At 37.3% G+C, this 27996-nt stretch overlaps 1 protein-coding gene across 2 annotated transcripts; it reads left to right on the plus strand.

Annotated features, from left to right (window-relative positions):
• Positions 1-1098: 1098 nt before the first annotated feature.
• rffl (ring finger and FYVE-like domain containing E3 ubiquitin protein ligase) lies at positions 1099-27954 on the plus strand. Of its 2 annotated transcripts, none has more exons than XM_012957057.3 (7): positions 1099-1260; positions 13718-13845; positions 16334-16684; positions 17202-17264; positions 19829-20039; positions 21389-21406; positions 24371-27954. In XM_012957057.3, exons 3-7 carry the CDS (start codon positions 16343-16345, stop codon positions 24547-24549), a joined length of 813 nt encoding a protein of 270 aa, XP_012812511.2. In that variant the 5' UTR covers positions 1099-1260; positions 13718-13845; positions 16334-16342; the 3' UTR covers positions 24550-27954.
• Positions 27955-27996: the final 42 nt, after the last annotated feature.

Here is a 27996-nt window from a genome sequence, read left to right on the forward strand (position 1 = left end):
CTCCAGTTAGCCAAAGGGGAACTCTATGTATATGATTGTAATAAGATACTGAAAACAGGGGTGGGCTGAGCCGACTGGCGCCCGTAGGCAACCTGTTCGGCCACCTCGCCCCTGCACCTGTGCATTGCAACACCCCCCGTGTGTTTTGGCGCGTATGCGCAGTTCAGGGGGGGTTGCGATGCAAAGCGAAGCAATAGTTCACTGTCCCCCCGCGTAATGACAAGTGTCGGGGACAATGAAAATGGAGGGTTGCTACTAGGGGTAGGCAAGAGAGGCTCCTGCCTGGCGCCCCCCAGTCGTTGCACCCTAGGCAGCTGCCTAACCCTAGTTCCGGCCCTGACTGACACCAGAAATTAAACCCTTTTTACAACTGTCATAACATTGTCTTTGCATGCTCTTTATAATGTTGCCATAAATGCATTTGCCTGTTGCTTTTACATTCCCTATCTGATCCCCCATGTTCCTCTATAAAGGGGCAGCCATATTTGTGCAGCAGGAGGCCGTTAGCATTAAAAGCTATAACTGACAGGCTGAGAAGGGACAGTCAGGTTGGCAAAACAGTCAGGTTTAGGAACTTCAAGTAGCATTTACTTACAAAAGCAGCCCTATCAGCAAAAAATGATCAACATGACCTATAGGGAACTTTTTATGTGCATTTGTATTTTGAAGAGTAGTTTTTTAATGTCAGTATAACTTAGCCAAAGACTGAAAATGTAGTTTGTTAACTGTCTGTAATGCAATAATACCAGATATATACAATGACTTGGCATTAATACTAAATGCAAAGTAATACTAATAATGTCACTTTTATTTTGAAGCAATGCATTAATCACTGTTGAAATAAAGAAAAAAAACATTTTCTTCCCTGCTGCATCACAGTGAGTAGAACACTCTAGTGCAACCTTTTTTCAACTTCTAATACATGAATTTAAATGACATCATACTGTGACGTGTCAATCAACTGAGAATGTCATGTGATTTTGTTAGATTTCCCCACTTTTCAGCGGACGCAGTAAGAGGCGGAGATTTAGAATGTGGGCGGGTGCTTGATGAGGGGTTGGTATTCAGGTGAAATATCTCTAGTGATTGGCAGGCACACTGAATAGAGGCGTGGCTCCGCTCCCAGCCCTAGTCAGCTTTAGACGGCTTCTTCCTGCTTGTTGGTGCTTGGGTCATGCTGCTAATGGGGGTTCGTACCAAGTGACACCGGGGGTGGGGGACACAGCGAGGCTCTCAGCAACCCCTCGGTACATTACACAGGTATAAGCGCTGGCGCTGTATATGTACTATGTGTCATAGTAGTTGGTATATACAGGCGGGTCAGTCTTGTCCAGAACAGAGATAAGCCCTGCTAAGGAATGGGGGATTTGCAGCTCGGGAAACATTATGTAGGATTTTGTGTGTAGCTATAGAGAAAGAGTTTCGGAGACAGAACGCAGTCACTTTTTTTTATTATGGATCATGAATATTTCAATGTTGTATGGGAAAAAAACGCACTGACACCTACAGAAAAACTAAACCTGGCGTTAGAATAAGGACCTGAGCTATGTACAGCCGCCTCTGCCTGTGTGCTACTACAACTCCCTTATTCTTTGTTAGGCCGTAGCTTGGACTTTGTTTTACAGCAACGTTCGGTATCCATTCTAACCTTACGGGGGTGGGGGTTGTCCCCCCCCCCCCGACCAATACACAGGAGTGCCGCCTGTGTGCGTGTACATTGTGTTTGTGTGGCAGGTTATTACTTTGGCAAGACAATACAAGGAATGGTAACTGGTTTTACAGGCTTGTGTAAAAGTGAAACCATGTTGCTTTCACCTGACGTTTTTACAGAGACAGCATGTATGTATGTATGCAGTATACTACTTTTATTTTGTATTGGCTCAGACTATTAACCTGCCAAACTATATTTTGAACATTGAGGGTAATAGTGTTAATGTGTATATTTTTAGGTAGCCTTTTGTATGATCTGAGCTCTCTGTGTTTATGTGCTGATGTGATCATTTGGGCTGATGCCGAGGTCACAGGGAGCCCTGGGAGGGGGGGATTGTTCCAAATACTGTTTTACGTGGACTCTGCTTGCTTTATATTTGTTCAACTATGAGTAGACTTCATTGGGTAAATATGATAGAGCTTCATACATTCATTATAGAATCAACAAATCGCCCAGAAAACCACTCGTGGGTTTATTAGTTCTTACCACTAATCACTCTTCTGACCAGTGTTTTAAAGGAAGACACTCTGAAACACATCGTATTACATTCTTATTCACTCACTTATACTCAGGGTTATGGAATAGGATGCAATATGACTGGTTGTCACAGTGCCCTCCAATGCCTGGACCACCTTACCTTTCATTTCAGTAGAAGAAGTAGTGCTGTCAAACACTGCTTCGCCAGGAAGGCAGATGTCACAATTTGCTGTGTGCCACAGGCCTTGTAGCTCTGTGTAGTTATTTTAAAATTTTACAGTTTTGCATATGAACTTTTAAGATTGAATATTATATTATAATGTAAAATAGTATATTGTTTTGTACCTAGGGCATTGTTAGGGAACTGAAAAGTAATAGAAAATGAAAGTAAATTGTTATTGTGTTGCCCAGCAAGTTCTTCAGGAAAAATAAAATATTCAGGTGCAGTGTTGTCTAAGTTGCCCAGGGCGCAAACATGCGTAGGTATTTGAGGAAAATTGTTAAACAATAAAATCTCTGGGGGAACCACACAGCTCTCTCCTGTCACTTGTCTAGGTAGCTGTTAATAAGATACAGATTAGCGCAGCTGGGATTGTGGTCACTATTTCTGGCAATGTGACTTACTTTTCCTATGTTCCTGGAGGCCAGAAGCATGCAAAGTTGAAACTGATCTGGTCATGTGTTCAACTGTGTATACTTCTGGTCAGAAATCGCAACCAGAAAGCTGGGAAATGGGATGTCAAAGCGCTAGAGATAGCTGCCAACCCCTTTGTGCTGGTCTGTATATTACTGGCATATGGGGCAGTATTGGGAAACCTGTGTGGTGCATTTCAGAAGGGGGGGGTGTGGGCTATGTAAATACCCTTTTGGTTCTCAAAACTCATTTTGTCATTTTTAGGAAATAATTTTGCCAATCTGGTTTCTGAATTAAGCATACTTTATAGATCAACAATAATGGTCCTTGGTATATTTCAATATCATAGTCAATCTAAGTATTGCCAAAGACATTGTCCATGCAACATTCTAGAGAGCCAGTGCAAGAAAAGTCATCCTCTGAATGTAGTAGATTGTTGACTTCTATGAGTATGGGAAACTAAAGGAACTAGTGTGGCAAATGCTGATAATAGGCAATCAGTAATAATTTGTGCCATCCAGAAGCCATGGATACTGATAATGACAGTAGAAATTGCTGCCCGTTATTTTATATTCATGCTTGCTTGGGTTAAAGGTTAGCGTGTTACAAAGTAAGCTGTTGATAGTAAAACTGATTATTTAACACCACTGTCGTTTTATTAAAGGGAAAATATATGCATAAACTCTATTTGAATTTCCAGAAATGTGTTTTTTTTTTTTTTTTTTACACAGATATACCTGATTCTACAGACTGAAAGGAAATGGTAATAGACTGCCTTTTCTGCAGGTACCACCCCACCCCCTCATACTGACAGAGGGATCCAACCCATCCCTCACTTTGTTTCATTGTGAAGTGATGCAGTCTGAGACTCAGGAGTGTATTTATTACCATTGGAGACAAACATTGCTGGTGATGTTGCCTGTAGCAAACAATCGGCAATTAGATTTGAATGGTTACCTACAAGTTAGAAAACAAAAGCAAGATATTATTGGTTGCTATAGGCAACATCACGGGTGATGTTTGTCTCCAGTGTTAATAAATACACCCCTTAAAGATCCTCTGCTTTTTAGAGAAACAAGGTGAGAGAGGGTTGCACTGCGTTACACTGTGAGCCTGGGATATTAGGAAGTGGTTTAAAAGAGTAACGTGGTTTCCTTTCAGTGTGTGTGTGTCAAGCTTGTCTGTGTTAAGAAAATATTGTTTATGCACCTTTGATACATAGGCCCAACTGAATAATCTCGTGACTTGAAGGGGTAGTTTAAGGCAGGGTCGGACTGGGGGGGTGCAGGGCCCACCGGGGCTCCCGCCCCAGGGGCCCTGCAGGTGCCCCAGCCGCGTCCCCTAACCCCCCCCCCCAGGGACCCCCCTAACCCCCCCGCAGGGCCCCCGCCTGACGTCCTCCCCGAGCGCGTATAAATTGAACGCGTCGGGGAGGAACTGTCAGTAGGGGGAGCGCCGGCAAAGGTCGGACTGGGCCGCTGGGGCCCGGCGGCCCAGTCCGACCCTGGTTTAAGGACCTCCAGCTCCAAGTGCAGAGACAGTAATGTAGTGTTAACATTGTTTTCAAGGGATCAAATATAGATGTGTGTGTATATATAGGGCTAAGTAGAGAAAGTAGAAGTTCTTACCCATAGAACTTAGGGGTCTGGGTGCTCATGCCCCAGTTCTTCAGCATGAGGGAGACAAGTAGGAACAAAGAAATTGAAAATTATTTTCAGGGGGCCCAAATTAAGTCTTTGTGACCAAAAAACACTGGTTTGTAATTATTTATGCAAAGTATTTTAATTACTATTGCGAATTTACGATAGGCACCTATCGTAAAAAAAAAATATGGGGGCCAAGTTTTGTTTTCACGCCATAGGTTAATAATCATCATGAGTGAATTTGCACAGACGTCTACAACTCTATAAAACATTGATAGCAGTTTAGAGACAGGAGCATCTAAGAGGCTTTCATCCCCCATGGACCCTGGCAACAAATCCCTCAATCTCTGCCTTCCATCCTTATGGATGTGGGCCAATCTATAAAGTTTTAAACTAGTTTTTTTGTTATTTAGGATAAGGTCCCTATGTGCATATTGTGAGCCTGTACTTATCTGCAGCCTGACAATATGCCCCTGTGACATTACCCTTAGAATAAGTTTTTCTTGGTGCTATAGTAGCCGTGTGTTTTCAACAACTATTTAAGACCTGTCTGCCTTCTACACTATTGCCCAAGAACATTCAACCCCATGTGGAAGCTGGCACACTGATAAAGAAAGTGTGCAAACTGTGTTACCAGAAAGGGTCCTTTTAAAGGACAATGAAAGGTTAATATAAATTAAAAGTAAGTCTAAAGGCATTCTTCTTAAGTACTTACTGCATATCTAAATTCCCAGATCCCTACAGTGACATCACTGAAATCTCTCTTCCCTTCCTGTAGGGAAGGGAAGAGATGGCTGCCTGTTCTAGAAAATGTGATGTAAGTGTGACTGAGTAAATATTTGATTAGGTGAGCCAAAAGTGTGGCGTTTTTACTAAATAATAGGAGGACTATTGGGCAGTATGCTTTTTAAATTTTGACTTGCATTCTCCTTTAAAAAGTTTGTTGTGTTTTTGTTTAATAAGTCCTTTTAAATGGGATCTGTGTGGACACTAGAAGTATCCCCTGTGTAAAGGTGCATATAACTAGTACAATAGCTTGCATAAGAACAAAAGTAATTAAAGACAAATGTTAAACAAAAGTACATTTGTCAAGAAGATATACAGTAAGGAGGGACCTAGAATAATAATACCTAATATTTGGCCTATGTAACCAAGACTCTGGTTTCAGTACTCATCACAAGTATTCATAAATGTGCAGTAAGGCTTTTAATAACATTCAGGCTCATTCATAGCCAGGAAGCATATGGCTATCTGTTTTTTTTTAAGGGAATATTGCAATCTGATATACTCTTTGGCAACACTCCTGTGCTTAATAGGGGAAGTTCACAAAAGTCGTAATTGTCTCCATATTATAGGGATCATATCACTTAGTGCTTGGAACAGTTGAGCAACCTTTGGCCTACCAGAAGATAATACCATGTTTGACTGTAGTGTGATGCTGGAAGCTGCATGTCCCTGGCATAAGATACCTAGACACAATGTGCTACAGAAAGATCATTGCAGCTGAAAAGCCCCCTCCCTGAATTGTTTTATGTGGGAGTATAATAGACTGCTGTCTTCCTAGTAAACAATGAAACATATTTCTAGCAAGCTTCAATTAGCAGATACCACCCTCCAAGATATAAGCCAGACTGGAAGCTATTTTTTTAGCAAAATTTAAATATTTTTACTGATTCCTATAGGGCACCAAGCACTTAACCACTCACACCAAAAAGGAGCTCCCGGTGTGGGTGGCCACACTGAATGATGAGCATAATGACTGAGTCTCCTGGCTGGCTCTTTGTACACATGCATGTGTTGTTACATGCATGCACATAATGAGCAAAATCTAGGACCCTTATTGTTGTAATGTGGTCCACATTAGCCCACTCCTCTGGTGGGGAAATTTTTTTTTTGACAATTAGTGCTCTTTATTTTCCCATTATTATTATCCCCATAGCAGCTCAGTAGGCAAGATTGCTAAAATTTTGAACTGTGATAAAAATATTGGATGGTAAAGTTGTTCAGCATTAGCCTTAACCTCTACTTAGCATGTTGCCCTTTAAATTACAAGTTTCTGTGGGCAGGGCGCTCTCTTACTTTTTTATGTCAAATTATTGTAAGGCCACTGTTTGTTAGAAATTAATGTAAAGCACTTGCAGGCATTATATACATAAATGATGATAATGCTCCATGAGCATCACTGAGGTTTTACACAAGGAAGCTGTTGATAAATTAGCTCCTGCCATTTCTCTGATGCTGTTGAGCAATGTTTTACATTTTGACAGTTTAGAAAACTGGCAACCTCACTTAAAAGCGAAAATATACTCCACTTTTCTACATGAGCTTATTCAGTTAGTGTTTTCTACATAAGCCTTTATGGACTTCCAAAAAGAAATAATAAATGTATTTAATTTTTTACACAAACGTAGTATGTGGCGGTATGACCAAAAATTTATATCACGGTATTTTTCAAAGTTATATCGGTGTCCCAGTATTTGACGGTATTTTTTTTTCCAATTAACATTGGTGGCCAGGGCCCCTAAATAGTTTGCAGGCAGGCAGGCACCTTCTGAAATCTGAAGGTGTATGGGCAGCTTTATACACATAAATGTCCCTCTGCTCCATGTGCTGACGTTGCTTTGCACTCTCAGCCCCGCTGCCATGGGCTGGCACCCAGACCCCACAATGCTCCTGTGTCACTAATCCCCCGGCAACTTGTTCTCAGGCAAATCCAAACCCCTTGTATTTAAATGATCATGTTCTTTTAATGTTGGTGCTGCAGACACAATAACCACTGTGTTTCTTGTGCCACTTTGGGGTCTTCTGAAGCAGCTGTTTGGGGTGCACCCTGGGCCTGCAGGTGAACTCCTGCAACACAACCCCCCTCCCCAAGGGACAGGAGACTATAACTAGTGAAAAGAAAGCACCAAAGGAGACAAACAGTAATAATGTGACAAGCCTCACCCTCTGTAACTCACCTTCACACCGTACGCCGTGCCGCTTCTGTTGCCGCTTCAGGTTGTGCCCCGTGCGTACGTGACGTCAGCGCCCGTGCGCACTGACGTCACGTACGCACGGGGCGCAACCCGATCTACACCGTTATGGGGGTATTTAAAAAATTAATATCAGTTTTTTTAAAAAAAACTGTATTTGGTATATGGCGGTACACACTACACTACACTACACAAACGTACCTATTTCCACAGGTTGAAACTTTTTTTTTTTCAGGATGGATTACAATTTTTTTAGTGGTTCTAATGTTATGAGAAATAATAAATACATTTTAAAAATGACATATATCTGTATATATTGTCTTCACTACTGATCACACTAACTTCTGAAACAATTTTGCAATTCAGCTAAAGGTACCTGCAGAGAAATAACTCCTGTTACATTACTTTACTAGTCAAACCCAGAGAGCAAAAAGGGAAAATCTATACTGTTTTCACCAACAATTACATTTATAGAACGCTTCTAAACCATTGAAAATCTTTAATGAGTGTATATTGGAAAATTGCTTGGAATTACATTTTGAAAGCAGTGAAACATATTTAGATGAATTGACACAGATATCACTATTGATTAATATTAAAAATAATTTTGCTAAAAACTAATAAGCACTGAACTACTGGGAATCCTTCAAGATTCCCTGTTTCAGTATTAGATATATGTCCCATATGCACCATTTTTGCTTCAGCATAGATTTTTTCATTCTGGAAAACTATTCATGCAGACGTTTTAAAAACAATTTACGGTACAGGTATAGGATCCATTATCCAGAATGCTCAGGACCAAGGGTATTTCGGATTTCTGTAATTTGGATCTCTATCTATCTATTAAGTCTACTAAAAAAAAATCAATAAAACATTAATTAAACCCAATAGGATTATTTTGCATCCAATTAGGAATAATTTTATCTTAGCTGGGATCAAATACAAAATCATTGTTTTATATTTAAATCCATTTTAAAAATCTGAATTATTTGATTTAAATGGAGTCTATGGAAGACGGGCTTTCCGTAATTCAGATCTTTCTAGATAATGGGTTTCCGGATAAAAGATCCCATACCAGTAATTAATGTAGGCTAAAATGGATTGTTAAAAACTTGCATCGATTTAAAACATTAAAAAAAAAATTCAAATAAATTGAATTTGTATTATCATCATCATCATTATCATCTGTAATGAGAATACAAACTTTTGAAAAATACAGAAATCACTCAGAAAAATCGCTAGTAATATAGGACAACTCCCACTGACTTATACATGAACTTACAAGCTTTTAGATGCTTTTTGTGCTTAATAAATACCAAACTTTTAAGGTTTTGAAACTATAGTTTCAATTAATGAGTTTTGGTGCAAAACAAAATGTTGAATGGCATGAAAAAAAAAATCAAATTTGAACATTGATAAATCAGCCCATAAATATATGTTCCCTATGAACATCAGTGCATAGTTGCATACAGAAGGATACATTGTAACATTAATGATCAGTGCCATACATTTATGAATCTTCATAATGACCTGAAAATTCATTGATTTTTTTTTGTTTATAATTGCTTTTTAACAGCTTATTAATGGACATTAACTGCATTTGTGTTGCAGTAGTTATCAAAATCCTCTTCCAGTTGCTGAGTAGGCTCTCCATTTGATGTGAATTGAAGGGACAGGTGCTGCATTTACTTAAGGGGAGTTGGGGGTAAAATACCTATATTCAGCATCTGACTATCTCTTCCAGCATATATTTCTATGTGCACAAAGCCATAGACACGAGTGCGTGCTATTTACACATGTGCTGTGAATGTGAATACTAAGGAATTACTCAAAAATGATACCTTTTGTAACAGCCCACACAGCATTTGTGTGCCATAGATTATCTTTTATAAGATACATATTACAAGAGATATTTTCCTTTCACTGTGTTGTTCAAGCCAGGTTCTCTAAACATTAAACGGGGCCATAGGTGTACACAATTAAAATTCATTGCTCGGTGTGTATTGTTTTAACTCTAAATGATTACATTGGTTCTCAAAAGTTTGTGAACTCTTTCAAATTTTATAGATTTTTTTTATGAATGTGACCTAAAACATTGTCTACTTTTCAAACAAGTCCTAAAAGTAGATTAAGAAATTTTGTTAAACAAATGAAACAAAAATTATTATATTTGGTCATGTATTTTTGTAGAAAAACATGATCCAATAACATATCTGTGTGTGGCAAAATTAAGTCAATTGGCTTGCCATTATTGATGAATTCTGAACGATACCAGAGAATTTTAAAGGAAAATGTCAAGACATTTGTCCATGAACTGAATCTCAAGAGCCAGTGGTTAATGCAGCAAGACAACAACAATCCTAAACACGCCAAATTCTACCAAAGAATAGTTTAAAGAAGAAAAAAGTAAATGTTCTGGAATGGCAAAGTCCTGATTTTAATCCAATTGAAATGTTGTGGAACGATGTAAAGCAAGTGGTTCATGTGAGGAAACCTACCAACATCCAAGGGGTGGAGCTGTTCTGTATGGAGGAATGGGCTAAAAGTCGATTCAAAAACTCAGTCGGCAGAACAGTTACTGCAAATGTCCAGCTGCAGTTATTGATGCACACCAAATACTGAGAGCACAATTTACTTTTGCCACACGCAGATATGTTATTGGATCATTTTTTTTTTCAATAAATACATGACCAAATATAATAATTTTCGTTTCATGTGTTTAACTAGGATTTTCTTTATCTAATTTTAGGACTTGTTTGAAAATCGGATGATGATTTTGGTCACATTCATATAAAATATAGAAAAGGGATCACAAGCTTTCAAGCACCACTGTAGCTGATAGATATATCACTAGGAAACAACCCATGCTGTGTGTGCATTTTATTACACTGGAGCTGGACTAGCACTGATCCTTGGAATAACCTTCTAAGAATCTTATAAGATTATGTCTGGTACTGGTGTTTTTGTGTCACCTTGGCTGTGCTTGCTTTGTATATGCTGTGTGAGAATGCTACCTTCCCTAATGTGTATCATTTTTTGTCAGACACTATAGCTTTTATGGAATCTGTTATCTTTATATCAGCCAGTTTGTCTTTAAATATAAAATGGAATATTTGTATAAATGGTGGCCTCTGCAATGGAAATCTGAAGTTTGGTCAGGTATTTCTTGAGAAACCTGAAAAATACTGTAGATCAGAGACCACATCAGATTGTGCACATAGTCCTCTCTTACTGATTCTGTACACAGCCCCAGTTTGAGAAGTGGGAGCCAGCCAGATAAATTGGTGGTGGAGACTGGATCTTGTAGCAGCTTATTGAATTTATACTGAGGTACAGACAAGGAGCTGCAACAGCAGATTGGAAGAAAGTGTAAAACAACCTAAGTTAATTGAAATGCACTAGTCGACTGTAGGTTGATGTACATTCATAGGCAAGTATTGTTTGGTAACCAGGGGAGACTTTGCCACGCTATTCTAACCAGAATGTTTACAGAGAAGTCCTGAAACTGCCATCCATTATTCGTTGTGTTTACCTATTTTAGCCATAGTTTCTCTTTAACTTGATCATGCTTTTATACTGTACCGCTCTGAATACATTTTGTATTAGAGCTCAAAGTGCTTCCGTTCTAACATGTAGTGCAAACTGTGAGCTTTGGCTTTGGGGTTTGTCATATCCATACTTTACAACTAGGCTCTTTCCCTTTTACTCTCTTTTACTAATACTCCAGAATTGAATTATGGACACATAAGTAGCAACATAGGCACATTTAGTAACACTTCAAATTTTTTTTCCCAGATTTTGTAGTAGTAAAAGTTGCAAAAAGAAAAGTCACACATTTTCTGAGATTTACCATGTTGCATAACTGCTAAAAATTAGACTATTCGAAAAAGTAGAGGTATTGGTGCTACATTTCAAAAAAGTAGCAGTTTTGCAATTTTTTCCCAAGTTGAATTTGAATTTTAAAAAGAAATGAGAAATGTTAGAGTTTTAGTAAATCTGCTCCAAGGTCCATATGCTGCCTTTTGGGCACTTTGAGTTGTGAATATTGGGTCTGACACTGTTATCAGCGAAACTGACCAACTAGCACTTGACTAGCGGAGGTTTTGCAAAAAGGAGCGCGTTGCTTCATTTTCAATTCATCAACGATGCACGTTAATTTATAGCAATGTGTGCTTTTCACTTTAGCTGATATATCCTACTCCTGAGGTATTAGCAAGAAAGATGTTGCTTCTTGTTTACTTGATGATGATAAAGTATTCCTGGTTAGTTGTCTGCCTAGCTTGGATTACATTTGTGAAACTGATCCTAAAGCTTTGGCACAATTAGACCTAAGTCCCTGGTTAGTGGTCTGTGGCAGCTAATAAGCTAATTGCATATCTGTAATCTAAGGATGGGTAAACCTAGTCTATTTGATGGCTGGTCGCATGCAAGAATTTAGTGACGGCTATATAAGTTGTTTAATACCCCATACCCAGATTTGAATGTTCCTCAACCAGTAATGACAGTAGAATTGCCATTGAGCTACAGTTTCCACAACCTTCTATATTTCTTCCCTTGAAAATACTGTATATTAATGGGAGAGCCTGTGGGTTTTAACAGTAATTTCCACTTAAAATAAACCAGTAGCATTTATTGACACAATAATTAATTGGTAAGCGATATTCTTCACATTTGCGCTGTGCTTATGTATTTATTTTCTCTGGGTGATGTGGCTTACATTAATCAGCCATTCTATTGGGCCTCTACGGCAGTGATTTTTAACCTATGGGACAAGGCCCAAAAATGGGACCATAATGTAAAGCTTCTTATCCCTACATAGTATTTTACTTGTGAGCTGTAAGTATGTTAAATGCACTTAGTAGAGAATTGTATGACATTAAAATAGAGCTGCAAAGAACTGGTACAGGTATCGGACCCATTATCCAGAAAGTTCAGAATTACGAAAAGGCCATAGACTCCATTTTAATCAAATAATTCTAATTTTTAAAAATGATTTTCTTTTTCTCTGTAGTAATAAAACAGTACCTTGTACTTGATCCCAAATAAGATCTCATCAATCCTTTTTGGAGCCAAAACAACCCTATTGGTTTTAATTACTGTTAAATATTTTTTTTGGCAGACTTAAGGTAAGTGATCCGAATTACAGAAAGACCCCTTATCTGGAAATCCCCAGGTCCCAAGCATTCTGGATAATGGGTCCTATACCTGTACTGTAAAGCTACACTTGCAATTGAGGGGCTTGCATTAACAACTGCTGATTTTTGAAGCAAGAGATGAGCCTGTTTGGAGTCATATTTTTTTGTATAATTAAATAGATTAAATAGACTAAATAGAGCTGCATTGATTGTAAAATTTTGTAATAGTTCTAAACCATTTTTTAGCTTGAAAGCCAAGTCAAGAGGAGGGGTTTACTGGTCAACTGCATTGGGCTTCTCAGTGGGACCATACTTTCAGTTTGGGCACCTGTGCATTAAATTATTATTTATAATTGTAGCTTTAGAAAACACAGGAGAAAAATATATATCTAAAAATATAACTCCCATTAGAGTGATTACTATTTCATTATGCAGAGTTTTCAAGGAATGGTAAAGGAAGTTAGTATGCGTTTACTGCAGTTTTTGTTCCAATAAACAAATGTATTTGCATTTCCCATATGGCTGCTGTAATAGCTGTTATCTTTTTTTGTTCATTACTTCCTTATTGCATTAAGGCATGCTGGTGATTATAGGTCAACTGATGTTTCTAGTTTTACAGGAACTTTAAGAAAAGCTTTTTAGCACTGTTCATACATTTTTATGGTTTCCCGGAAATCCTGCCAGACTAGTTTTGTGTACTTCTCTTCTCTATAAACACAGTGATAGAAGAGAATTGGTTTGACTGCAAGCAAAGCATATGGGCAAATTATGTCAGCTGTAGGCCTCAAAATCTCTGTCTATGTCACTATGAAGCACCAGAAGTTCAATTGCTTTTCACTCTAGCCAGTGGAGCTTGACTTCCTAACACACTGAGGGTCTGCTTTGTCAGATGATTAGGTAACCATTTAACCACCTTTAAATGCGTGAGTTGAAGTGAGTTATTTTTTAAACTTGTTTCAACTGAATTATAGAAATAATGACTAACATTAATTTGAATTTCACACGGGATAGACACCACATTTAGTCATGCCTCTGTCCTATTCATTCTGTGTTATTTATTCATTAATCTGATTTTTTTTTTTTTTTATATAAAGGTTTGACTATGTGGGCTGCCTGCTGTAACTGGCTGTGTTTTGATACAGAACCACATGAAATTTCACAGAGTGACAGAACACAAGCTTTTTCCAATTCAAACTTCAGGACCTCTCCTCCTGTTTCAGAAATCTCCTGCAAAGCTTGTGGTATCCGTTTTGCGGCATGTGCTAGAAAGGTGAGTGTACCATACACGTTGGTACTTGTGAACAAGGTGCAGGTATACCCAATACCCGTGAGTCGGGTGTGTTTTGGTCCAGAAGTGGGGTTGCTGGTGCAGGGTCCAGCTTTTTTTGCACCTCTACTTAAGTACTTTGTTCTATTGTCTGTGGTTACCAGGGAAGCTGTCCCTGGCAAGTTTGTGCGCTGCCATTTTGTAAACACTTAGAAAGAAGAGTGTGAATATTTTCCTTGCAGCTACTATAAAATAAAGCATGCAGGCAAATAAGAAAGATTGCATGAAATGTTAGTGTGTAATGTTTCCGGTTCCCCCTGACTTTACATATTATTGTTAAAACATGATATTTTAAATGTCACTAGAAAGATAATACCTCCATCTAGGTTATTTAGAATTCTTAAATAGAGAAACAAAATTTTTCATGGAGTGTGCAAGATTGGGCACAGTTTTAAAAATGTGTTATCTGTGTTATCGTTTCTGAAATTCCTTATTTCATATACTGAACTTACTGAACGAGCCTAAAGGTTCAGCATCTCTATAATAGTAATGATCCAGGCCTTTAAAGTTGTCTCAAGTGGGACACCATACTGAAATTTGTTAGAAGTGTCACGCTCAGTGTGCTGCTGGGAAGCTGACCTTAGGGATTGTAGCAAATAATCAAGCAGAAAATAATGTTTGTCATAGAGAGTGATGCTACAGGACTGATTATTACTTTCTGATACTAACTGCAAAGTGTGACAATTATTATATACATATATAAACAATTAGAAACAGCACTCACGCTTAGTATTTAAATCAACGTGCACATCTTCCCAAGGTTTCCATGTGACCCTTAATTATACACAAGCAGACTGCACCAGCCTATATTGCAAAAAGTATATTGAATAATACAAAAAAGTTACACCACCATTCCTGTGCACATTTACAGCAATGTTTCAAGCCCAAAGAGGGCTCTTTCTCAAACCATGTGAGCAATGGTTCCAACAGTGAAAAACGTGAATGAGCTTTATATACTATATATACATATACAGATTTTCTCTGCTAAAGGGTTGTGGTTGGCCAAAACATAATGTACCTTTCTAGCCTATTTCTTTAGTTAAGCTTTAGTTCTCCTTTAAATAAGTTAGATGACACTGCTTGCAAGATACAGAAAGCTTCCAGAACATAAGCATCACAGCCGTGGAGATGCACTGGCACTTGCCATATTGTAATTTTTTTTTTTTTAGGATTTCAATCAAAAATATGCCCAATTTAATGGAAGGAGTTTTGCTTAGTAACTATATGCATACATTGCTGTGTTATTGCAATTTTATTGTAGTGCTAAATAAGTATGGGAAAAGACTCACCCAACTGTTATCATCAGACCAAATTTACCACATACTCCTAAATGTATGCTGTCCACAAATATTTGACCAGAAGCCTTTAATATGTCAAGTCTGTGTGAGTGAAGCTGTACTGTCACTAGGACTTTGTCACCTTAGGACAAAGTCAGACCTGGCGTACAGTCCACTTCTCTCCTCCTGTGTTTTTTAGACTGGCAAAGAGAAGTGGATCTGTTGTTGTCACCAGCTCTGTGCATTTCCTAACCATGTTTCATAATTGGTTGGCTATGCCCTAATCTTTAGAGGTTTTGTATAAGAATTTATAATATGGTGTGTTTGGTGTCTCACTCTCAAAACATCCTAGTGCTGCTTTTATTTAGTTTAAAAAAAGTAGAACCTGAAAAGCAAACCAAATTGGATTTGGGAGAAAGTGTCTAGTATTCTCTCTTTCTTTTTTTTTTTCCCTCCTCATGTGGGATTCATAGTTTAAATATAGATATGGTGATAACTACATTCTTCTTTCCATATAATTATCTTGCAAAACAGCGGGGTGCAGAGCCAAATTGAAAATACACACTATAAAAATCTTCACAACATTATTGTGGACACATTGCAAAGAATACTCCAGCATTTCAGTCCTCACCTTCCTTGAGAAAGGTCCTGGTGAGAACCAAAACAGAGTATTCTGTGCAATGTGTTTACAATAGGTAAAACCTGTATAACATATTTTCAATAGAAACCCAAGACTGGATTATGTTTTAATTCCCTTCTATGTTTATATTTATTGAAATAACAAAAAACTGTTTTTCTGTTGAAGTGTTAGGAAAATGCATCACATAATGCAAACAATGTATCATATTAGCTCCAGCTCATATTCATAAATATGCAGTTTTCCATAATCAGATCATTGATTTGTATATTTCTAAATAAAACAGAATGTCACTGAATGCTTCCGTTGAAGATGATATTGCTTAACTTGGAATGTGCTGGTTATTTTTTGTTCTTGAATATGTGATTATTTGTAACATAACATGTGATGGAGGATTTTTATTTGTGTTGATAGATGTATAAGCTAAGGAGTGTGGTGGCTAAACACTTTTTAGTGTGCTCTTTAATAATAATTACGATATTGTGCTAAATTTGCAATGTGTTTTAATTTTCTTTAGAACCCCTGCATGGATTGCAAGAATTACTACTGTGCAGCATGTCTAATCCAGACAAACAATGGCCATTCCCTTTGTCAAGTATGCAGAAGCATCCGCTCCACAGCCTTTGACCGAGATGAGTTGATGAAGCTAAGAGTAAAAGACTTGCGGGATTACCTAACTTTAAAAGACATTCCCATAGACCTTTGTCGAGAAAAGGAAGATCTTGTACAGCTTATTTTGTTTCATAAACCCCCAGTTTTTAGTGCCGATGGAACCAATGTGCCTACTGCTAGTTCTAACCAAAGCACCACAAATCAAAGAACAGATTCCAGCTACACACCCGGGCACCCCCCTTACAATACTTCAGCAGTAAGTTTAAAATACTTGAATAATATAAATCTCATAAATAACACAGGATACTTGACTCATGAGCAGCCATTATCAATATTGCTTTTAAGTTAACTTTTAGTATGTTCTACAACAGGGGTTCCCAAACTTTCTTACTCGTGAGCCACAGTCAAATGTAAAAAGACTTGGAGAGCATCACAAGCATCATAAATGTTCATGGAGGTGCCAAATAAGGGCTAAGATTGGCTATTGGGTAGCCTCTATGCTCATTATCAGCTTACAGGAGGCTTTATTTGGTAGTAAATCTTGTTTTTATTCAACTAAAGCTTGCCACCAAGTCAGGAATTCAAAAATTACTACCTGGTTTGGGGCCACTGAGAGCAACATCCAAGGGGTTGGTGAGCATGTTTTAATTCTTATGTGCCAGGCTCCTCCAGCAGGGCAGGTCTGTACAATCTTCTTTTATTAGGCAAAAAAATACTTTTGGGGTTGACATGTGCTTTAATTATTCTTCCATTCATTCTTACTTTCCTTTTAGGCAAACAGAACTGGTTCATCCAATGCCCAGGGCACAGCTGGAGAACATTTGGTGGATTCTGAAGTAAGTGTTCTTATTTAAAAAATCATTAATTAATAAATGTTGTTCTGTTACTGTAAACTTTCCTGTACTATAACACAGAAGACTTCCATTTTATTTTATGAACAGGATGAAAACAAATGTGCTCTATATAACTAGTTTAGCGTTTAACTTTTATATTTTTAACAAGAACGTAAGTTTTAATTCATCTAAATGGTTAGAAATCTGTATACCACTTTACATGATGGGTAGCAAACTATTTACCAATGGACTAATATTTACTCTGTTTCAGCACCATAAGTAATCTGGTATATTTGTGAAAAACATTTTCAATAGGTAAAATTACTGAGGTATAACTTGATTTTTGTGTAATAGTTTATAAACGATGTGTAGTAGCCCGAAAATGCAGCGCCAAACCACCCTAAACAGCTGCTATAAATTTGAATGTAAATCATCATCTGACAAACACCAGTATCAGTCAGTAGTAGCTTGAAAACATCACTAGGTATTTACAAAAAAATACCACTTAAATTAGCCCAGAGTGATGAACTTTAATACCCACATTAGGCAGGGCAGCCCTGATTTGTAGCTCTCCAATGGGTAGACTTTTAGATAGCTTAGGTTCATAACTGGTGTGGAGTGGGTGAATTGGACATGCTAGTAACGGCTACAGGTTTCACTTGTTTATTGAGGTCAGTTATAAATAGCTATTGCTTTACTTATTGTCATCAGTACAAGGTGTTACAAAGATTCATTTGTTTTTAATTTCATAATCATGTAAAATGCTTTTAAACATTTGTTTCCTGTTAAAAATCTGCTTTATGTGTCTATATGATAACACATATAGGTCAAATGAAACCTTATTTTTCAATACATTTCTACAAACATTAGGATTTTCCAAAAGAAGACAATAACCATTATTAAATTATCTCATGTATCATTTCTATTATTTAATTTGCTTATAAGACTAGGATTAATTTTAAAAAAAAGGTATGTTTTATAATGTAAAAGAGTCCATTCTTGAACTCCTACGTTAAATATTTTACTGTCCTATAGTGGATTCATTTTGATGTTTCTAAAAAAAAATATATGGGCTGAAGGGAATTTTAAAAAGTCCACTTCTACAGCTTTTAATAACATTTTATAGCACATCAAGCTTAACTTATGTTTCTGCATAGCTACCCTCACTCATTATATTTGTTTTCAAGTATGAGCTGCAGTTTATCATAGAGGAGTTGTGAGTGCATTTTCTTAGGCCTATTTATCCTTATTTGGAGTAAAAATATAGATGCTTCTTAAAGGACATGTCAACCCCCCAGAGACAAGCCTCACAGCACTGTTTAAATACCTGCCACTCCTATCCCTTAGAAGCAAACACTGAAGCTGCAGTGATCCCTTGGATTTTCTCTCACTGTAGAGCTGTGTAACTCCCTCTCCCCCCTCCCTTCAGAATCTCCTTGTCTGCCTGGCGTGGTGCACATGCCCAGTTCCAAGCCGTTTTAATGAGCATGCGCATTTGAGATGAATCTCTTCTCTACACAGCAGACAATTGCATACAGCATAATTTATACTAAAGCAATAAATAACCATTTGATCAAATAAAGAAATAGACTGTATTTGAATGAATTCAATTTATTTTATTTGCTTAAGGTTTTCTTTAAAATGCCATTGTTAGATTTACACTTTAAAACTATCAATAAAATAAAGATTAGTCAATAAAATAAATAAAAATGTTATACAGTGACTTACTATAAGGAAATAGTTCAGGGCAATTGATGTCTATTTGGCATGTTAACAAAGCTTTGTTTAAAAAAGAAGCTTGAAAAAAAAATCCTTGAAGAGGTCAGGCAGGAGGGGCAAGGCGTGCATGCGCGTTTGTAACACACATGCACGCTCTCGATGATGTCACCTGGCAAAATGGCTGCCGGGTGACATGCAAAACAGAGCAGAAAAGAATGCGGAGGTGCAGGCTGTAGGAGGAGATTGAGGGAGCGGCACTTATGCGGTTGAGGTGGGGGTAAGGCGCCCTATCCATTAGAACAGAAATTAAAATTAGGGTTGACATCTCCTTTAATGTGTTACGTAAGAGGAGAGTAGTGTTTCTTATTTATTAAAACAGGGATTGAGAGAGCTTGTGCTTATTAAACACCGTTAAAAATATTAATATAGGTCCTGTACTAGTACCTGTATCTTTATATAGTACCATTGGTATTACCTATAATAGTTCCTTTATCTTTAGTATCTTTTATCTTTATTTTTGGAGCTGGGGTTTTCTGGATAATCATGTGGAGAACTATGCTATAAGACTGCTAAAAATCAAAACCCACAAAAAATTAAGAACCTGTTTAAGTAGGACTTTGGGAAAGTGGCATTGGTATATTTTGGAGCTTTTTAGGAAAGGGGTTTTCATAACTGCATTGCTATTTTGGGTTTCTCAAGTTTGCTTTTAGTACCTTACCTTAGTTACATGACACACAACAGAATCATAACAACTAAATTTTAACCAAAAATTCACAAGGCCTGTAGCACTGAAGTCACTTACCTTCAAAATACCTAATCAAAATATATTGTGAATTTATGTCTTTCAGTCATCTGACCCAGAGGAGAATCTGGCACCTGGGAGGAGGGCATCCCTCTCTGATCTCACCTGTGTGGATGACATTGAAGCCCTTTCCGTGCGTCAGCTAAAAGAGATCTTGGCCAGAAATTTTGTTGACTATAAAGGCTGCTGTGAGAAGTGGGAACTCATGGAACGTGTTACCCGGTTATACAATGAACAAAAGGGTCTTAAGGAGATGGGTAAATTTAGAAATGAAAATTATGATTGTACTGTTTGGATGCTTTCTGCTCTTGGGTCTGTAGGTTTGAAATGGACTGAAGTGTAGAAGTTGTTGCAGACTCTGTATCATTCACAGCCCTTACATACCAATGTAGCCAGCTATTCCAATACTTTATTTTGCAGTCATTTGCTATGCTACAAGAAAGATAAGTAAAGAGCTGTGTCTTGTACACCACAAGGCCGCATATATAGAAAAAAACTTAAAAATGCTCCTTTTATAGTCTTTATTGGTCCAGCAAAGATCTTTCTTTCAACAAAATAGCTGGTATAAACCTGTCTATGCATACAGTAAGCAATCATCTGGTTTGGCAAGGTCTTGTCCCAATTTCGCCTAGCAGCTGTTGCACTAAATGAGGCTAATTTGATCAAAAGTTATTTTTGGGGCCGTATGCAGATATATTATCCCAGTGTGGAAGATGGGATTTTTAGCTTTCCCTTTTGCTACCTGACTAATTACAGTAAGGTGTAAGGACATTGTGGTTATTGGCATAGTGTGTACCTTTTTTATATTTGACATTAGTAAAGCTGGCTATACACGTTGAGATTTTTCTCTTTCTAGTGAATGGTTTCAGTGCGAAAACAGGTAGTTTTCCAAGCTTTAACTAGAAAATATTGCTTAATATGGTTATTTTTGTTAATGGACAAATCGTACTTTTAAACGATTGTTTCAGGATAAGCTTGGTCCTAGGATAACAAAAAGATCTTTTAAAAAAACTTAATGTGTATGGCCCATTTAAGTAATCTCATTTATTTTGTCATGTGAATTTTAAAGTGGGCAACAAAACACCCTATTATCATTTAAATGCCTGCCAATGCATTATACGTAATAATGCACTTTGAGTGGCATACAAATTGCGATTTACATGCAATGTATTTTTTGGCCATTTTGTTGCCAATGGAGAGCACAATTTCCACACAGGCAACCATGAACTCTTTGTGCCATTGCCCTCAAGCCTTTAAAGTATATGGAGTGAATACAGTAGTTAAGAAATATGATTATATGTTTTATAAAAGGCAGTATCAATGGTGTAGTATGATCTAAACCTGAAAGAAAGCTTTCAGTGGATTTTTATTGTAGCAATCATGTAGTGCTGCTTAGTTATTGGACAGATTACATCAGATACATCTTGGTGAGATGATTCACAGTATTTTCTATGCAGGGACAGGTCCTCACAGCTTTTTTTTTTCTTCTTATAACTTGACTTGCATTGAACCATTTGAATGAAAACATCTTCATATATTTTACAATTTTTTTCATACATTCTGATTTTATCGCTGTTTATTTATACAGTTCTTGTTTTTATTGCAGCTGCTGCTGAAGCAGAAGGTAAGAAACTAACTGTGATTTGTTTTTTTTTTGGTTTTGTTTTTTTTAAATCTTTTTGTAAAGGTGGTCATAGATATGTTGAACAGGCACGGAATCTAACTGGTCACCTCCCCATGCAGAAATAACGGGGGAGCTTCCACTGTATTGTTCAATTGTTGGCCCAAACGAATGGCACAACAGCCGCTCCTTTTCTCATCCTCATTTTTAAACATGCCTGATCCCTGAATGACAGATATCCAGTGTATGGACCTCGGCTAAAACTTTGTACAACATTACCCATATGTGTTCTAACCATCTTAAATCCTAGCTAAAGGGATTAGATGTATATCAAAGGATCAAATAAATCTGGCTTAGGTTGGGGCACGCGAGGCAGTGTGTGAATGTGACTAGCAGCAATTCAGTTTTCTACATTAAGGCTAAAGGCAGATAGTGGGATTTGTCGCCTGTGGCTAAATCTGCTCTACTGCTCCAGCATTAAAATTTTAGGGCATACACCAGTTTTTGCAACTTGTTTTCCCCAATATTTCAACCATTTTGTGTATCTTTGATGTTTTTCTTTAAAGTGCTTACTGACAGAATGTTTGGTATTTCCTTTTTTCTTTGTTGTTTATATATTCTCTTAAACTTTTCCATTACTTTCTTTTTGTTTATCTTGTATACTGGATCCCGTGTGGGCACTCCAGTCCGAGAGTGTTTTCAGACATACTTTTTAGGCTAAGGGTAGACGGTGCAGTTTTTCTGCTTTTCCGCCTACATTTTGTACAGATGCAGAGAGAAGTGAATCTGCTTCCCTCCACTTCTTCATGTAGCTTTACTGACAGACACAGCAAAAATGCATGCTGATGCTGTGCCTGTCAGTGCAGCTACAGCCACCTTTTCTTATATATTTAATATAATAGTAAGTCTGTCCTGTAACATCAGGTCTAAAATGCTTCCTGTAACATTTTGGTTTAAAATGTTTCATTTTCAAACTAAATGTCTAAACCAGGGATCCCCAACCTTATTTACCAATGAGCCACATTCAAATGTAAAAAGAGTTGGGGAGCAACACAAGCATGAAAAATGTGCCCAGGGGCGCCAAATAAGGGCTGTGATTACCTGTTTGATAGCCCCTATGTAGATTGGCAGTCTACAGGATGTTCGGTTTGGCAGTACACTTGGTTTTTATGCAAGTAAAACTTGCCTGGAAGCCAGAAATTTAAAAAAATGAGTACCTGCTTTGAGGCTACTGGGAGCAACATCTGACACTAAAAACTAGTTTTTAAAATATTAATATGCAATAAAAGTTGCCTATAGGTCTTGTTGATCATTTTTCACTGGTTTTCTTTTGTAAGTAATTGTTAATTGAAGTTCCTAAACCTGACTGTTTTGCCAACCTGACTGTTATGCCAACCTCGTCTCAACCTGATAGTTACAGCTTCTAATGCTAACGGACTCCTGCTGCACAAATATGGCAGCCTCCTCATAGAGAAACATGGGGGATCAGATAGGGAATGTAAAAGCATTGGGCAAATACTTTTATGGCAAATTATAAAGTTCAAGCACAGATAGGTGTAAAAAAGGTTTCATTTCTGGTGTCAGATCTCAGGTGTGATCTCTTTAATATTCGTTTTTTCTTAGATTTATCTATTGTTTGCTGATAACATTTTCAACAAATTTATATCTACTATTATCTTTTTTTCTCTCTCAAGAAGATATTGTTTTCACTTTTATTAAAGGAGAACTAAAGCTTAACTAAAGACATAGGCTAGAAATGTTGTAATTTATGTTTTGTGCTTCTGTACCAGCCCAAGCCAACCACAGCCCTTTAGCAGGGAAGATATGTGCCCCCAAAGATGCCCCAGTAGGCCCCTATCTTTTTTGCTGATTCCCAGCACATGCTCTGTGCTGCTGTCAGTCCCTAAACTGCGTTTAGGGACCGACAATACACTGTATATACAAAATATAAATGTCACAATAAAAGGCTGATTAGTAATTAACACAGATGATTACTGCATGGCAGCTCTGAAACCAGTGCTGTTAGCATCAGACTTTAATCATCAGCCCTTTAGGATCAGCTTATATGACAGACAAAGATAATTTTCTTTGCTTTATAATTTCTGACGATCCCTAAGCTTAGCTTCTCAACAGCTGCTCAGAGCGCACTGAGCATGTGAGTGTCACAGACAGTTGTAACAGAAGTGTCTAGTATGGTCATCCCCTGTGACAACTTTAAAGGACTGGATTATTACTACTGTAGAGATGTTAATCGTTTAGGCTGGTTCAATAAGTTCATTATTTAAAATATGGCATGTCTAGCCATATTCATTTTTAGGGTTTAGTTCTCCTTTAAGTGGTTCCTAATATACTATATCATTCTATCCCTTTTCTATAAATTTTTAGAAACTGGCCTGCTTCTCAAATATATGTTTCATTACATATAGTTACATAGGGTTGAAAAAAGACCAGTGTCCATCAAGTTCAACCCATCCAAGTAAACCGAGCACACCTAACCCACACCTACCAATCTATACACTCACATACATAAACTATAAATACAACCACTAGTACTAACTGTAGATATTACAGTTCTGCATTAACTTTATGGAGTGTTTTTAACCCAAGATGAATTGTGATTACTCTCAGCTTTGATATAAGAATTTGCATCCACCTTTTTTAAAATGAATGCTAGATCTTAATTCTTGACCAGTAACAAAAACGAATTGGTAAAGACTCACTGAGGGTTGTCCTATGAGCACTTTTGCAGTTTAACTTCATTTTCTGTTTTAGTGGCTTCTAAAATACTCACAATTTTAGGCTGCTAATACCAGGCTTTTGGTTCAACAGTTCAGCTCTGAAAGTCAGAGTGTCTGCAACCCTGTCTATGCACTTTGTGAATAGTTAACCCTAGGATTGCTAACTTCTTGGTTTTTATAGTATGTATAGATATCTCTGTTTTATAGTCTCTCCTTATTTTTTTCTCAGGCATTAATGGTACAACAAGCGAAGAGAATATCTGCAAGGTCTGCATGGACTCCCCTATCGACTGTGTTCTCTTAGAGTGTGGCCATATGGTGACTTGCACCAAGTGTGGCAAGCGCATGAGTGAATGCCCTATCTGTCGACAGTATGTAGTGAGAGCAGTGCATGTATTCCGTTCCTGACTCCCTTAACTGCCTGGATTACTATTCTGCTTGGAACAGAAGGCAGCTTCAGCTATACTTTTCCTTCAGGTATAGTGCTGTATCAGTGTCCAGCTGCCTGGATAAAGAGATTATGGAGGACTGCCTTTTCCCCTTGCAACATGTACAACATTAATGTGGAATTTTTACTTTACATTTAGACATCTTTTGCACTTCTTTTCAAAAGTTCATTTTGGGAACTTTTTACTCTTGTGAATGTTCTGTAACCAGGGATGCCAAACCTGCACCAATTTTAATATCTGATTCAGCAAGCAGTAATTTACACCAGGTGTAGAGCTGTCACATCCCTGAACAAAGGGAAATCATATCCACACATAGGCTTGAGCGTTTATCTTCTGTGAAATAACGGAGTTTCAGATAGACAGGGTAAGTACAGGGTAAACATCTGATTTGTTTGGTATTTGTCAAATATTTAAATTTAAGATTATGGTATGATAATGACCCAAGCAAATCATACAACCATTCAGGTGACAATGGCCTATATATTTTTCAAATATACTTTTTAAAGTCTAATTGGTGCCTTTCCCTGTTGCCTTAACCTCTATCATAAATGAAGAGCTTTTAAGGAGAAATCTGAGAGAAAGAAATTGTTTTGTACTTTGAAATTTAATATTTTGATACAGCATTTAGCAGTGACATTTTTTTAGCGTTTTGTCTTTCCATTTTAAAAGCTATTAAGGTTAGGTAACATAAATAACCAAATGGATAAAGGTAATATGTTTATACTGGAAGGACTGGTAATTGTTCTTAATACAAACTGTTATTTTTATTTTGTATTTGCACTGCAAAATTATTTTCTTATTGAGGACAAAAATATCACTGGAACAAATGTGTCTAAATCCTTATTAAGGTGTTATAATTTTCTGAGCTTTTGTGTCCACAGCACTATTAAATTAAGGTGCAATAAGGCTGCTTGTCAGTTCATGGGAAACCAAAAAATGAAGTTAATAAATCCATCAGAGACTGGAGTACCAACCAACGTTGGACCATTACTTTTATTTTTCAGGGTAGGCACTGAGACCTACTCATGAGGTACCATTATAGCATTATAGTTAATGGTGCCCTTATTATGGCTTCTCTGTTTAGTCTGAGACATGCTGGCATAGTGTCAGTTTTTTGTTCGTATTTCTGAAAGCCAGGGGTGTAGAGTGATGATAATCCTTGCACAAGCTGCAGTATATAGAAATTATGGTTTCCCTGGTTCTCTAAAGACACATATTTTGAAGAATTTAGGGGAAATGTAAATTGGGCTAAACAGGGAAGTAAAAAGAATAATAGAGCAACAGTTAGTGATTGTTAACGTTTTTCTCAGGGAACCCAAAGTTTAACAATCTGCTTTGCAACCTAAACATTGATTTATAACCATATAGTCACCCTGTTTTAATAATTATATTTAACTGTGGGAAAAAAATCGGTGACTCATGGAGACCCAAACTGAGAATCCCTGTTTTAAGATATATGGGCATCACAACATTATTTGCAAACCTTAGTTGGCGTTGCCTTGCTTGTTCTGATAGAACATTTATTGAATTACCTCCTTAGTCTCAAGCACTTTTGGAGGAAATGCATGTTCTGGGAAGCACTTTTTTTTAATAATAGTTTTTATAGCAAAAAATGTGGTCCTTAAGATTCTTTTCGAATGTGATAAAACTTTTTTAGGTTTGCATCAGTTTAAAATCTATAAAAGCCCATTTACTGAGCTATGGTACTTTGGCTGCTGGCTGAAAATATCAGTTATAGAACCATTCATATCTATATATGGAATTCTTATATCATGCTCAGATTTAGGCATAGTATAATCTCTGCATCAACTAGTACAAATAAATCATATCAAAAATGGTTTCAGCTAAGGCAGTCTTTTAATGGGGACATGATCTTATTTTATTTAATATGTTAAAGGAGAAGGAAGGAAAAAAGTGATTGTAATTGCTTACCAGGACTGGCTATTCATTCATGCATGAGGCCAAGGCCCAGTAATTCTGAGCACAACCTCTGTGTCATTCATCCCCTGGATCTGTTTTAACTTGTTATATAGCACAGTACACAGGGCAGATACTTGATTTGGGACTCTGAAAGGTAGTAAGGTAGCAATGTAAATCTAGATCAAAGGTGAAGAAGCATAAGTCAAGCACAGTTCACTGACACATTGGTTTGCTGTGCCCATCTGTTCAAATTGAAGTTGGGGTGAAAGGCAGCAGCACTGGATCCCTATTTTCTCGAATTTTCTCCAGTCTAAATTTCTGTGTGACCCTAGCCTTAATGTACCCTCATGCACCATATGGCACATTTATTTACAAACATGTAAATAAATTTCACAGTGATGCTAAACTGAGAATATATTTATATTAAAACTTTTAAGTGCCACCAAAGGTAGAATTTATGACACCCAATAATAGTTGCTCTGCAATGTAGCCACTGCTATGGTGTGCCAGGTCATGCTTCACTATCCTCTATTAATAGACTAAAGAATTATTGACATATTATGCCAGTCAGGAAGCCTTTTATAATACAGAGTATAACTTTGATAGAGCTATTTCTGTCTATTGTACACAGATTATTAATTATAGGTGGAGACGCAGTCAGAGAGCCCTCCTAATTTTTCATAGCCTTACGTCTAGAGGCCTTAACAACAAAATGGGTTATTTCGCACATCATATTACCACAAGAAGGCTCAGTAACATTGTCAAAAATACTGATGCAAAATGACATGAAAACTATGCTCTATAACCATAGTGCACAGAGGCTGGCGGGACTGTTTATAGTGTAGTAATTATAAATTCATAATAAGTGAGACACCAGCTAAGCATAGGTACCTGTTTTCCTTTACAGTGACAAATAACAATGTTCTGCTTACAAAATGTGTGCTGAGTATCATATCTGCAAAACTTACGCTGTCCACTTAAATTCTGAACATGCTGCAATGTCTGATACCTTTATTCTGAATATGGTTCACAAGGGGTATATGGTATATATATTTAATTAATTCTTATATAAATGAGGACTGTTCAGTACTCTACCATTCATATGTCTCCTATTCGGGGAACATGTATAGAATGGCTCTTACACAGCACTCATGGTACCGATAATGTAGAGCCAACAAGTTCATTTGAAGTGCAGAATCCTCCTTGAGCTACATTGAGGTGATACTGTGCTCTCAGCTGCTGTCTGCAATGGACTGGTTCTGAAAAGGGCTTAACCTGTTAGCTGGACTCATGGGTACTACATTTCCTTTGGCCTTTTGTGCCTTTGATTGTAAATTAAAGTTTGGCTTGTTAATAGTCCAATAAACTTGGGTGCTCTGGGGATATTTGTAATGAAAGAGAAATGCTTTATTTTATTTTGTAATAAAGCTATAATTGATTTTAATGATCTTGTTTTGGGGTTTTTCTTTGTGCCACCGTTTAAAGA

Source organism: Xenopus tropicalis, chromosome 2 (genome assembly GCF_000004195.4).
Source record: "Xenopus tropicalis strain Nigerian chromosome 2, UCB_Xtro_10.0, whole genome shotgun sequence".
In the NCBI taxonomy this organism is placed as follows: domain Eukaryota; kingdom Metazoa; phylum Chordata; class Amphibia; order Anura; family Pipidae; genus Xenopus; species Xenopus tropicalis.